The 13,003-nt window shown below is 40.8% G+C and overlaps 1 protein-coding gene across 3 annotated transcripts in view; it reads left to right on the top strand.

Moving 5' to 3' along the window:
• Window positions 1–1,312: 1,312 nt before the first annotated feature.
• LOC108900684 (sodium/glucose cotransporter 4-like) overlaps window positions 1,313–13,003 on the top strand; it is a 53,780-nt gene continuing 42,089 nt past the window's right edge. For all 3 annotated transcript variants that reach the window (XM_018701857.2, XM_018701856.2, XM_051068463.1), the window contains exons 1-3: window positions 1,313–1,437; window positions 11,397–11,515; window positions 11,870–11,941. In XM_018701857.2, the coding sequence (XP_018557373.1) occupies window positions 1,416–1,437; window positions 11,397–11,515; window positions 11,870–11,941 (213 nt within the window). In that variant the 5' untranslated portion in view covers window positions 1,313–1,415. The remainder of the gene's footprint in view (window positions 1,438–11,396; window positions 11,516–11,869; window positions 11,942–13,003) is intronic.

Here is a 13,003-nt window from a genome sequence, read left to right as displayed (position 1 = left end):
AGAGCTGGCCCTCACCCACAGTGTACCCTTAACAAAAGTAATTCAAGGAAAAGCACATAGTCTGCAGGACTGAAAGCACATCTCTGACATGTCACACTGGCAACATATGGCTCAAGACAGTGACAGAAAAAAGTAACTCCCTGCAAGGAGTTTCTAAGAGTAGAATGGGAGGCAGACCCCCCCCTCTCAGTATGGATTCATATCCCATGTTACATGTTACTAACTCAGTATCTTCTCTTTCCTGTAGTATTGTGCTCTTCCGTCTCTGTCTCCTCTTCTGTCTCTTTCTGCAGGTATTTCTGCCTCTGGAGCTGTAGAGTCTGATCTGTGATGACAAGTCTCCTGCTGCTCCTACAACTCCACTCAACACCTGCTGCTAGAATTAGAAATCACTTATACTGCTATTAGTTGTATTGCTGTGTTAGCAGTTAATACTTTAATTATCACTACTGTCATTACTACTGCTGTATTACTGGCCTCACCTTACATCTGATATGGAACCTGTGTTATGCTATGGTCTTCTCCCACTATTCTCTCAATTTTAAAAAGGCAACCAAGTCTCTTCCACTGCAATACCTGTCATCAGTACACCATTACATTCTGGTTTATATTTAAACTGCATCAGTGAATGCTACCATTCAGACAGGCTTAAGACAGGCATACCTATGTAGACCTGCTAGGGAACAATTTGTGTATGGTGTGCTCAGGGATACAAACACACCAAATACTGGCATGCTCCTGAAATGCATGCACAGCTTTTTTCGTGGGTATGTAGCAGGACATGTTAAGTGCTCAGCTACATATCCAATGCTTTTTGTTGGTTTAACACTGAATATAATGGAAATATCGTCTAGATAATAAGAGAACATTATGCTGTATCTGAAGTATTCCCTTTAGAAAATCTGGTAGATTGCAGAGGTGGTTAAATGGACAACTGTTAGGTCATCAGGAATATAAGAGTTTTGGACTGAGGAGGACAGATGTTCAGTAATCTGTGTAAGCCTGGATGCATAACACTATATCAGTAAATAATTAAAATTATTAATTTCACCTATTAGTTTTCAGCTTGTAGCTTAAAAGATAAGCCTAAATTTAAAGCCACAGTATCTATCTAAGCAGCTTAAGACCTCATCTGCGGAGCCAAGCTGGTGGAGAAACGGCAGTGGAGAGGCACTAAAAATAGACTATGTAACAAACTGTGTAGCCCTTTTAAAATGACATTAAGTATGTCAGCTTTTGCCAAGAGATTATAGCTTACCAGTGAAGTTTGACCATCTCAGTAACAAAGTGATTAATAATTAAGCAGTAGTTAGGGAGTGATAAACTCTGTTACACAGAGTCAGAGGAGCTCATAAATCGAAACACTGGAGGACTGTCTATAAGAAGTTAACAGGATCTGGAAGATTGGAATCAACATGTCTGGCGTTCTCACAACAGGTCTGAACATTTTTAACTCACTTCTATAGCTCTGTGTATGACTGCTTCTACAACAAGCTTTATTTTTACGGCATGTCAAATGCAGATTTTATGGGCAGCTCTCCAACAGCATGTGACACAGGTAATCCAGGATGGACAACTCTTTTGGGCTTTTCACTGCGCTACACTACACACTACAGTAGTCTCACTGTAATTTACCTTTGGCCTGGGTGAGACAAAAGCCTTTGCTTGGCCAAGTGGTACAACAAGGAAAAAGCAGTTGAGTGATGCATTTTTGGTGCTTGTTGATTAAAGGCTGTAAATAAAAGCATAATGAACAAGTCTACTACAGCTGCCAAATCCTGTCTGCCCCTAACTAGCAGGCAACTCTGCATCTTCTCATTACAAGACTGCAGTAATGCAGTGAGCCAAATCAACCAAGAGAAAGAGATGAAGTTCCCATTTTCTTAAGGAGAAGTGTAATAATCGTACTATTTTAGCTGTATCAGCAGATGTAGTGTATTGTTCGGCTAGACCGTGTTGAAAATTAAAGGAAATTTGCAAGTTTGAGAAAGGGAAAATTAAGAAGAATTATGTCATCAGTATTTATGTAAATGGTTTGGTTTGTGATTTAAAAATCCAAATAACCATGATAATAAGGAACAAAAGAAAACATGATAAAATGTCAATTTAGAGTAATGCAATAGATTTCACAAATGAAAAATATAATGTTTAACTTAAACTGCACAAACTTGTAACTGTACAACTTCCTGTAGTTGTGATTTTACTAAAATACCAGACAGTAAACAGAAATTTGAAAATGATACAAACAAAGCTCAAATATCTTGCATTTTCCCTCTTTGAGTCGTGCAGTAAATTATTTGAATTCAAGCCGCCCGTAGGTGTGAATGTGAGTGTGAATGGTTGCTTGTCTATATATGCTTGTTATATGCTGTCTCCCATTGCACACTTGGAAACTGTAGGAACCACCAGTAAGCCAGCATTCTGGGAGTGCAGTGTTCTAGTGGGATAATAAGGTGCTATGAGTAAACAATGGTGCCTGTCCATTAAGGGCTTTACAGGGTGAGGAGGAGGGTTTTAAATTCTACTCTGGATTTCACAGGGGGCTAACGCAGAAAACTTAACACAGGAGAAATATATCCTTTCATAATTCCTGTCAGTAATCATGTTTTAGATCATCTTGAGAGACTTGTTGGGGCAGCCTAATAATAATGAATTGCAATAGTCCAGCCTAGAGGTAACAAATGCACGGACTAACTAGTCTACATCTTTTTGAAACAGGATATACCTGAGTTTTGCAATATTATGTTAGTGAAAAAAGACTCTAAACAGGACTTAAACCAGCTTAGTGCAGTTCCTTTAATGCCAATTAACTGCTCTAGTCTCTGATGATAGGATGTGATGTAGCAGTAGTACAGAGAGGTCATTTGTCCGATGCAATTAGAAGGTCATTCATACCTCTCACAAGTGTTGTCTCCATTATGCACTCAAAATCCTGACTGAACATCCTCAGATAAACTATTGTTGTGTAGAAAGTCACACAACTGCTTTCTCAAGGATGTTAGAGAGAAAGGGGAGATTAGATATGGGTCTGTAGTTGGCTAATACACCTGGATCAATAGGCTTTTTAATAAGAGGTTTAATTACAGCTACTTTAAAGGACTAGGTATGGGTAAGAGCTACACTATGGTACACTAAGGCACAGTTCAGTGTTTGTGGGAATTCTATCGAGTCCCACCCAGCACTGCTCTGTCGCCAATATAACCTGTCACCTCTGCCCTCCTAGCTTGTATCAAAGTAAACAGGCAGCAAGCAGACCTTCTTTGTAGACACAGCTTCCCGCGACTGCTAGCACAACTGTGACCGTACTAAACTTCTAGTAGCCCGGGAAGTCCCACATAGGCCAACACTAATACATCTAATATATCATGGAATCTGCAGACTGTAGAATCCTGCAGATACAGTCTTTTAGCGGGTTCAGCTGGCTCTTCCTCTCGATTTGCATCCTCCCTGAATTACAAACACCCTCATCACCTGCACCTCTACTTCCTGGTTTCTGATTGGTTCAGTCAGTCAGTCAGGTTAATTGTACAGTCCATTATACATTCTGTCTGGTAAGCTGTACACTATGGCAAAATAAGATAACATCCTTCAGATGTAAGTAAACTGTTGACTCTAAACCTGAAATGTTGATTTGAAACCAGCAACACACTATTCTCAAATGAACTTGTAAGCAGCTTCAGTTTAAAAAAAAAAAAAAAAAAAAAAAAAAAATATATATATATATATATATATATATATTATATATATATATATATATATATTGTAAATTTGGTTATTTCAGTGGGAAATACTCTTTACAAACTGAAAAAGTACACAGATATGTTAAATAGAAATGTAGAAAACTGAAATATTAAGCTCAAAATACTGTCTTTGAGGTATAAGACATTCAAATTCAAACTCAAACATTATATAGGAAATTATTATACAGATTTGAAATACTACACTTTCAGATTTTAGGTTCTACAGAGCAGACACCATCTCAGGTTAACATTTTCATAAGGAGAGGTATAACTGATCATAAAATTAAGTGAATACTTTCCCCTATTACTTGAAAAGAGTTGTCAGGAACACATTTGCCCTCAGCCAGGAATGAACTGTATACTCTCTGTTAATGAGACCAGCAGGGTTCATCAACTGGCAAAGAAATAATAAGCATGATGAGCAATATATATCATACCCTCATATCTCCAGGGCTGTGAGCATTATTAAGCCTCTCATCCCACCCCTTCAAATCAAGAACATTTTTATGTGGCTAATCCCATGAATGAGACACAGCCTTGCCCACCCATCTCACATGAACAAATTGAGCAAATTAGGAGTCTGGTTATGCAGCCTCTCAGTAGGCAAGATGCTTTCGAGAGGCAGCAACAATCATATAGATCTTATTCCTCAAGCACAAGCACAGTGTAAGCAAACACAAATACGTGCACACAGTGTATACCAATTGCTAATGATGATTATATGCCCAACCTCGCCAAAACGAGCTCAGACTCTGCACTCCAGGTGCCCCCTCTGTAAATACCATATTTTGAAGAGTATGGTCTAGACCTGCTCTACATGAAAAGTGCCTTGAGATGACTTTTGTTGTGATTTGGCGCTATATAAATAAAATTGAATTGAAAATTGAATTGGCCCCTCCTGACCCTGACCCTGAGGAGGGGCCTCCTCCTCCCCAACAAGCTGGTCTAGCACCTCAGGGGGCACTGGCACCTCCTCCCCTTATCAATATTACAGTAAAATAGCAAAATATCAGAAAAAGTTGAACATTTCAAAAAGCATAAATAGTTCAATAAGTTGAATAAGCAGAAACATAAAAGGTTAAAAAGTTAAACATTTGGAGTGACTGGAGGAGCCTGGGATCAAATTGCCAACCTTTTGATCAAGAAGCACCCCCTCTACTTGGTGCTCCACTGAAGCTCACACTGCAGATATCTCTGGTGCATGGGTTTAAAAATAAAGCTTTCTTGTTGAAATGTTAGTATTTTCTGAAGCGCTTGAGTAGTTGAGCATGACAATATACAGCATGTGTCCACACTCCAAACACAGAAGGAGTTTTGGCAAGTTAAAGAAGCGGGGAGCACAGAGGAGCGCTCCACTCTAGCTGGTCATGTGATAAATCCTCAAGCTGTAACAAGCCTCACTAAAACGCCATAAATCTCCTAAAATAAACATTTTTAGCAGATTTAAAGGTACAACATTAAAAGATCAAGTCTGGTCCCTGTCTGAGTCTGTTTCAGAGAGTTGAGCTGAGCTCCAACAGGATCCCATTCATTTTTTAATTGATAAATAAATTAATATAAATCGCCCATAAATAGCAGAAAAAAGTTGAATAATAGCAAAAATGTCCTCAAAGAGCTGAACATTTTGATACCTGAACTGTTTCTGATAGCACAAAGTATGCAGGAGTAGTTAGCGACCAAAAAACATACATAAAAATAATAATTAAGACTCACTCAAAATGCATTTCCTGCAGAAAATGCAATGTTGAATGCTGATAGCTAAATGGATTGCTGAAACAATGCTGAAAAATGGCAGAAATTGTTGAAATGCAGAAAAACTTAAAAGCCAAAAGTATATATATATCAAAATATATTTTTCAAAATGCGGAATATAACAGTAGCAAAAATAATAAAATAGTAAAATTGCTGAGTATATCCAAACCACTAGTCTTGGTACATTACCCATCATATTGTGCACAATGGAAAACACTATATAATCTTTAACAGTTCATTCTCCTGCCAAGGCCAAACTTTAAACAACCAACTCCTCCCAGGACCAATACTAGGCCCACCATTGCTATGTGTGCTGCTCTGTTTCCACCAACACAAAGTGGCAATCAGTGGGGACATTAAATCCATGTTCCACCAAATAAGAGTGGGTCAGTAACCTTTGATTGGTTGTGGACCATTTAACCCGAAAGACCGAAAGAGGGCACACTTGGTAGTAAGCTGACACTTCTCATCAGACACTCTAGGCTACAAGCACATACCAGCAGTCTGTAATGAAATGAATGAATCATGTGCAATGAAAGGGCTTATGACTCTGTAGCCTACTTAAGTAAGGAGAATGAGGAAGGAGGGACTCATGTTTCATTTGTTATGACTCCCAAAAGACAGCTCATCATCTCTCACCTTGAGTTGTCTGCAGCCCTTACAGGAGCCCAGCAGGCTTAATCACTTAACAGTGAGTTAACAATTCCAATCAACAAAACAGTCAGATTCCATTCTAGTCCTAACCTGGTTAGAGTCATGCAGATATGAAGTCTTAAATCACTGATCACTAATCACTGAAATCCTAGACCTCACCTCCCCTGACCAGTGGTGCTATGTTGAAAGATCTCACAATCCTGCTGACAATATTACCAGAGGGATTAATGGAGCTGACTGAACCTTGCAGATGGAACAGAGGCGTTCTGTCACCACCCATCCATGATCCAGTCCTTTACACCCTTTACACCCCTTGAACCTAAGCTAAACCTTATTAGAGGAAGGAGGCAGACTCCATCTGGCAGATAAACTTGAACCAGGGGCAATGCATCCCAAGCATACAGTAACCTGTCTGATAATAAAGGACTATGACACACACCTCCTCCACACTGGTCCTGGCAGGGTCTTTGCAGAGATCAGATGTTCAAACTGGATTCTCCATGGCCGACAAGCCATTAAACAGCACCAATGGACTTGTATGAAATGTAGGAAGTGGAGGGGTAAACCCATGACACCCCAAACCCCAACCCAAAATGGCCAACTTGCCTCCTCCCTGAGTCAGTTTAACTCAGCGTTTCACTGAATGCTGAGGTCATCCCTTCAAACTTCTATCAGACTGTGGGATGAACTTGTAGGAGTTAAGGAGCTCAGCGATGCCTTTGCCACTTTGAATCAAGCACTAAAGCAGCTGTTGAGAAAGAGGAAAATCCAGTTCAAGTTTAATACTCCTAATGCTGCTCACTTTGTAGGAATTTGGGAGAGGAAGGTGACATCAATGAAAACAGCAGTACAAGTGACACTGGGAACAGAAATGGTTACAGAGGAGGTGCTTAACACTTAACACTGTTTTGATAGAAATTGAAGGTATTCTGAACTCAAAGCCCTATGGGTATTTGTCATCAGCCAACTCCGTCAAAGTGACCCCAGGCAGTCTATGCTGACTCAGATCTTATCAGTCAAAGAAGATGAAGGCATAGCCAGATTCTAGCAGACGACCTCTGGATACGCTTCATCACGGACAACTTACCCAGCCTTCAAGCCTGCCAGACATGGCAAGGGGATATCTAACAGTGTCAGATATGGTTATGGTAATTAACCCACAGCTGCCTAGAGGACTCTGGCCCTTTGGGAAGAAACAGTAGAGGTCAACATTAAGGGAAAACATCAGACCTGTGGCAAGACTAAAAACCCTACTTTCTGTTAGCTCCTCAACCTAACCTTCTGCAAGTTTAATTCAGCATCTGCAGATGGACTTGCAGCATTCAAGTACATGAGATGATATCAGAGATCAGCCAAGAGCAAAGGAGATGTCAGGTTATATACAGTTTTGTGAGTCACACATTATCTAAGTCAGAGTTACACATTGTCCTGTGTGTGGGTGCAAAAACAGCATCTCGAAGGATAACACAGCAATTTGGGCCATTTTATCTTGTCTTCACCTTGGGTACAGACCAGGGGTTTCTTTTCGCTCCTTCTCATTTTCTTCCACACCACTGGCTGTTTTTTGAATGGTGATATGTACCTGCTGGATGCTTGTAGTAGCATCCAGAGTCACTAGGGCACTGTCAGCCATGATGGTATCTTATCCTGGCTTGTTGTGGATGGATGTTGAGGGCCTTAGACTTTGCCCCGAATGTAGTCCGGGGTATCCTGCTTGTATTTCTTGATTTAGTTGTCATCAGGCCATCTTCATGTGACTTGAGTGTAGGAGTTGGTAGGAGTTTAGCAGAATCAATGACATTAAAATCATTATCCAATTTCATCCTCATGAGTACTTCATGATTTGCAGTGTCTTTCAATGTGTCCTATTTATTCAATATTTCACACCACTTCTTTTAAGGTCCCTGTGGAATGTGTTATTTGTGCCAATACTCACTCAGGACACAAATGTAATTTGAGACGTTGTCTCTCTTTAAAAACAACAACAACAACAACAACAAAAAAAAACTGGGTTAGCTTTGTTTTCATCTATTCAGATGAGGAAGGATGGTTTCCAAATATATTAGCAGCTGGAAATAAAATCTGCTTGGCATAAGCATCAGAGAAGGCAAAGGTCTCAGCTCCTTTAGTGGATAGAGCATTCATTTCTTAAAAGGACAATGAATAAATGTGCAGATCTGGGGATAAATATTTGCAGGATGACCACCAGTCCACCTGACCAGTTTTGTTTTAAGGTGTGGGAAGCATCAGCATGTCCAAAATTACAGAAGATGTCTGCACACCTAGATCCATGCAGTTTTTTCACTTTTTTGTGAGCTTTTGGTCTATCAGATCCTCATCAGTGCATACAAGACTCAACAATGAGCAGACAGGCAAAGATACACAGTCACACTATGATCATTGGCAGTATGAGCTACACCACTGTAAACCCTGGTGATAGAGACTCCCCCTCTTGGGAATTGTAGTTTTAGAGTACTATGAGGCCTACAGATTGAAGCCATATTTGTTATAAGACACAAGACAGGAGTGGGGCACTGTGAATATAGAAAAACATATAGAGAAAATCAACAAGCACTTTATACTAATGTAGCGACATCTGGCATCAGCCTGGCACCTATAAACTACGCAGAGGTAAAAGTACTTGAACCCCCATCTTCTCCTCAGCCTCCCCAACATTCTGTGATAAGAAGCAGATACAGAACTCTTCCTCCCAAGCCAGGGTCAAAGGTCAAATGGCCCGTTCAGAAGAGACAATTCTAATGGACCCCAGTTCATCAGGAACTTATGAATAAACACTCTCCAAATTTTCATTCTGTGCAACAAACTTTGTCTCTGCATGAAACATTCAACTGTTACTTTATCAAGAAAGTAACCTGAAAAAGAACTATGCAGATTGGACTCTAAGATCCACAGACCTAACCAGGGTCTTTCTTTTACTTGTTTACCTTTGTCACATTCCTGTACATCCAGATCAAAACATTTCTCAGGTATTGGAATCAAATGATTATTCTTCATGTCTTGTAATGCCACTCATTTATTACTGATGGTGAACACAATCTATTCTTTTGCAGCTTCATTAGTTAATCAGCTTAATTGTGCTTTGTGTTGACATTCACTCAGTGAATGAAAAACAACTGTATGTGTGTGACTACTGAGTGTCATAATAAAGCATGAGGAGACACTGGTCTTCTGTCTTTCTTCTGCCGCCACCACTTTCCCCTCCCACAGTATGGTCCAGTTAATATGAACCACTTTTATTCACCTCACCCTCCCTCTGGTGGCTTTCCTAGGGATGCTGCTTATTATCAGACACCTCAGCTAGCCCCAGGTCACCTCCAGAGGAGATACTTAGCCATGGATATCGTACCTGGAGTTCCCACCTCACAGCAGTGGAGTTCTTATAGAGACCCCTCCTTCTATCCAGATATCCAAGCCATCCAGGAAGAGAATGAAAAGCTGCTACAATCCCAACAGGCTTTCCAGTCTACATTAAAGGAACTGCATGAGGCCTGGAAAGAAATGAAGGAGCTAATAGACATAGCCCACTTATTGAGGGAGGATATGGAACCGTCCACAAGCAGCACCTCCTCCAACTGCCGCCGGGGTGACACCCAGCTCTCTCACCACTAACCACCCTGTACAGGCTCCTGTGCTCCTGTCAGAACTAGTGCATAGAGGCCCCAAACCTACAATCCCCAGCTTCATTCAACCAGATCCCAGTGAGTTCGCTAGACTTTGCCTTGCATTGGAAAATCTACTCCCAGCGGGAGTGGGAAATTCAAGTCAAGTCAGCACTTTACACGTGTCGGATTGCAACCAGTCCGTGAAGAAGTGCTACTCACTGTGTTCCTGGAAGTCAAAGCCATCCTCAACTCAAAACCATTAGGCTATGTATCATCTGACATAGCAGACATCGATCCTGTGACACCAAACAGTTTGCTCATGGGGTGGCCTGATGGTTCGTTCCCTCAAATGGTGTACCCAGAAACCAAGATCCTGAACCGCAGGTGCTAGCGTCATTCCCAGATCCTGGTGGACCAATTCTGGTCCAGGATCATAAGGGAATACCTACCTGGTCTACAGACTAGACAGAAATGGCAGTCCTCTCCTCCTGACCTACAAGATAAAGCAATCATCATGCTGGTGGAGCCCCAGCTACCATGGGCCCAGTGGCCAATCGGGTGTGTGGTCAAGGTCCATCACAGCAATGATGGGTGCATCAGATCAGCTGATGTCAACATTAAAGGACACATCTTCACATGGCCAGTAGCCTGGTTAGTGATGTTACCAGCTCTTCCATCTGGAGAGGAAGACCCTCCTCCAACCTCTAGACCCTCCAAGACTGACTGAGCCTTTTATTCGATGTAAATGTGCCATGCACATTTGGGGGTGGCTGTATAAAACGCTATTATTCTTTAGTGTGTCCATAGCCCCTCCCTCCTGTTGCCATGGGAAGTGACGACAACACCACTCGGAGCAGCTAGTAAAACAACAGCCTGCGGCCACACTTTTCCTTTTCCTTTTCTGAGTTTATGTACCTGTGGGAACAATACCTGGAGTTTACCTGTGGTCTTACCTGTTTGTTGGAAGTGTGCTTTGTGTTGACACTCTGGGTGTTCTGTGAATGAAAAACAACTGTGTGTGTGTGTCATAATAAAGCACCACCACCATAAAGAGATACTGGTCTTCTGTCATTCTTTTCGTGTCCTGACCAACACCCATCTTGTGTGCTGTAATAACCTCAGAGAATCAGCATTAGATCCCTTACCTCAGCTACATTAAGAGATCATATATCGCTCTAACTGAGACAAAGAAAGTGAGGACAACTATCATGATTGACTGAGACCACCTCACTCCGCCTTTAAACCTGACTATCCTCAAAGTGAATAAAAACGTAGATTACACGACCGCCTGCAAAGAAACCTGCAAGAAGCTAAGTTTGCCGGGACAGAAAGTCTGTGAGTAAACTCAACTAAAACTGAACTGCTGAGACACTGGCAGAATCCTGTTAACCAGAGACACAGCCTCCGGGAGAATCCACCTAGAGATTAGATAGATATAGATAGATATAGAGATAGATTATAGTTACAGGCTAAAAGATTTGCCTCCACCAGATCACTCTGCTCATTTTACTGGCAGATCAAAAACAGACTCTTTTAGCCCCTTTAAAAGATTAGAATTATCTATGTCTGTGTCTCTCAATGAAAAGAAAATGTTAATGGAATGCTATCTTCTGTACTTGACATGCAGGCAGCAGCACCTCTGGTTTCACCACTGCAGCACCTCCCAGCACAGGTCTCAGTGTGGATGCTGCTGACATCACTGTGGTTGTCATCTATTTTATTTTTGTCATGGTGGTTGGAATCTGGGTAAGAAGTGGCTCAACTCACTTTACATGTACAAATTATTTTTGATGCTATTAAAGTATCATAATATGTGCTCAGAGGAAATATGCTAAACTCTGGATAATACCTAATATAGAGCCAATTTGGGCTTGAAAGGTTTCAATTTTCTGGATTTGAAAGAATCTGCAAATATCTGCATTTTAGCATGTAAAGAACACTGAAATTGTGGGAGCTCATTAATTTACGTTACCAGAGTCACAGCTGGTTATCCAATGTGAAAATGTGGATTTTTTTTTTTGGTTGTAAATGTGTAATATTGCAGATGAGAGCACATCAGTTGTTAGTGTTGTGTGATCTTTACCTCTGTCTCTTCTATAGTCATCAGTACGAGCCAATCGCAGCACTGTAGGGGGCTACTTCTTGGCTGGCCGTTCAATGACCTGGTGGCCTGTGAGTACTTGTGTTTACTGGTGTGCACAATGTTTAGTTCCAGGTACCACATTAATGTGTTAATGTACAATATATACTGTCAACATAGAGTAGCCTACTGTTCTATTGTCTGCATTCATGTCCTGTTTTGTACTTAATAGTTACAGTCGTCCTCAAAATTATTCATACCCTTGCTAATTTTTGTGATTTTTTATCTTTGTGATGAAATGACTGCATATTTTCAAGTTTGTTTATGAGTTATATGTGACCAACAAGTGAAGACAACAATACAACAATCGATGCCAGCGAACCCATTCATTCAACATTCAATGTGTCCCCCCAATCTACAGTAGCTATTTTTGTCCAGCAGAGGGCTGTACAGACAATCAACAATGCAAGAAGCTAAGTTTGCCGAGACAGAAAGTCTGTGAGTAAACTCAACTAAAACTGAACCGCTGAGACACTGGCAGAATCCTGTTAACCAGAGACACAGCCTCCGGGAGAATCCACCTAGAGATTAGATAGATATAGATAGATATAGAGATAGATTATAGTTACAGGCTAAAAGATTTGCCTCCATCAGATCACTCTGCTCATTTTACTGGCAGATCAAAAACAGACTCTTTTAGCCCCTTTAAAAGATTAGAATTATCTATGTCTGTGTCTCTCAATGAAAAGAAAATGTTAATGTTGTTTATGAGTTATATGTGACCAACAAGTGAAGACAACAATACAACAATCGATGCCAGCGAACCCATTCATTCAACATGTACAGTACTTCCCAGTTAGAGAGAGAGCAAAACCCCAGCAAGCTTCAGCAGGGAGCAAACAAGCCCAAGCAGAGTAAAACAAGATAAACACAAGATTAATATGTGCAGTAAATGTCTGAAGTTTCCACCAAAATTTATCTTAAATAGATTGCAAGGAGAGAGCCCAGAGGAAAAGACACTCAAAGAAGAAAGTGTTTCATTTATTTCTCCTAGACAATTGGAGGTCTGTGTGAAACCTCATCGCACTCTAAAATGATTATCAGAGTTCCACAACTTTTGTGCCTCTTCTTGATCTCAGGTCGAGTTATCAGAG

The sequence above is a fragment of the Lates calcarifer genome, unplaced genomic scaffold, assembly GCF_001640805.2.
Source record: "Lates calcarifer isolate ASB-BC8 unplaced genomic scaffold, TLL_Latcal_v3 _unitig_4589_quiver_709, whole genome shotgun sequence".
NCBI classification, from domain to species: Eukaryota; Metazoa; Chordata; class Actinopteri; family Centropomidae; genus Lates; species Lates calcarifer.
The sequence above is the reverse complement of the archived record's forward strand: the minus strand, read 5'-3'. Positions and strand labels throughout refer to the sequence as shown.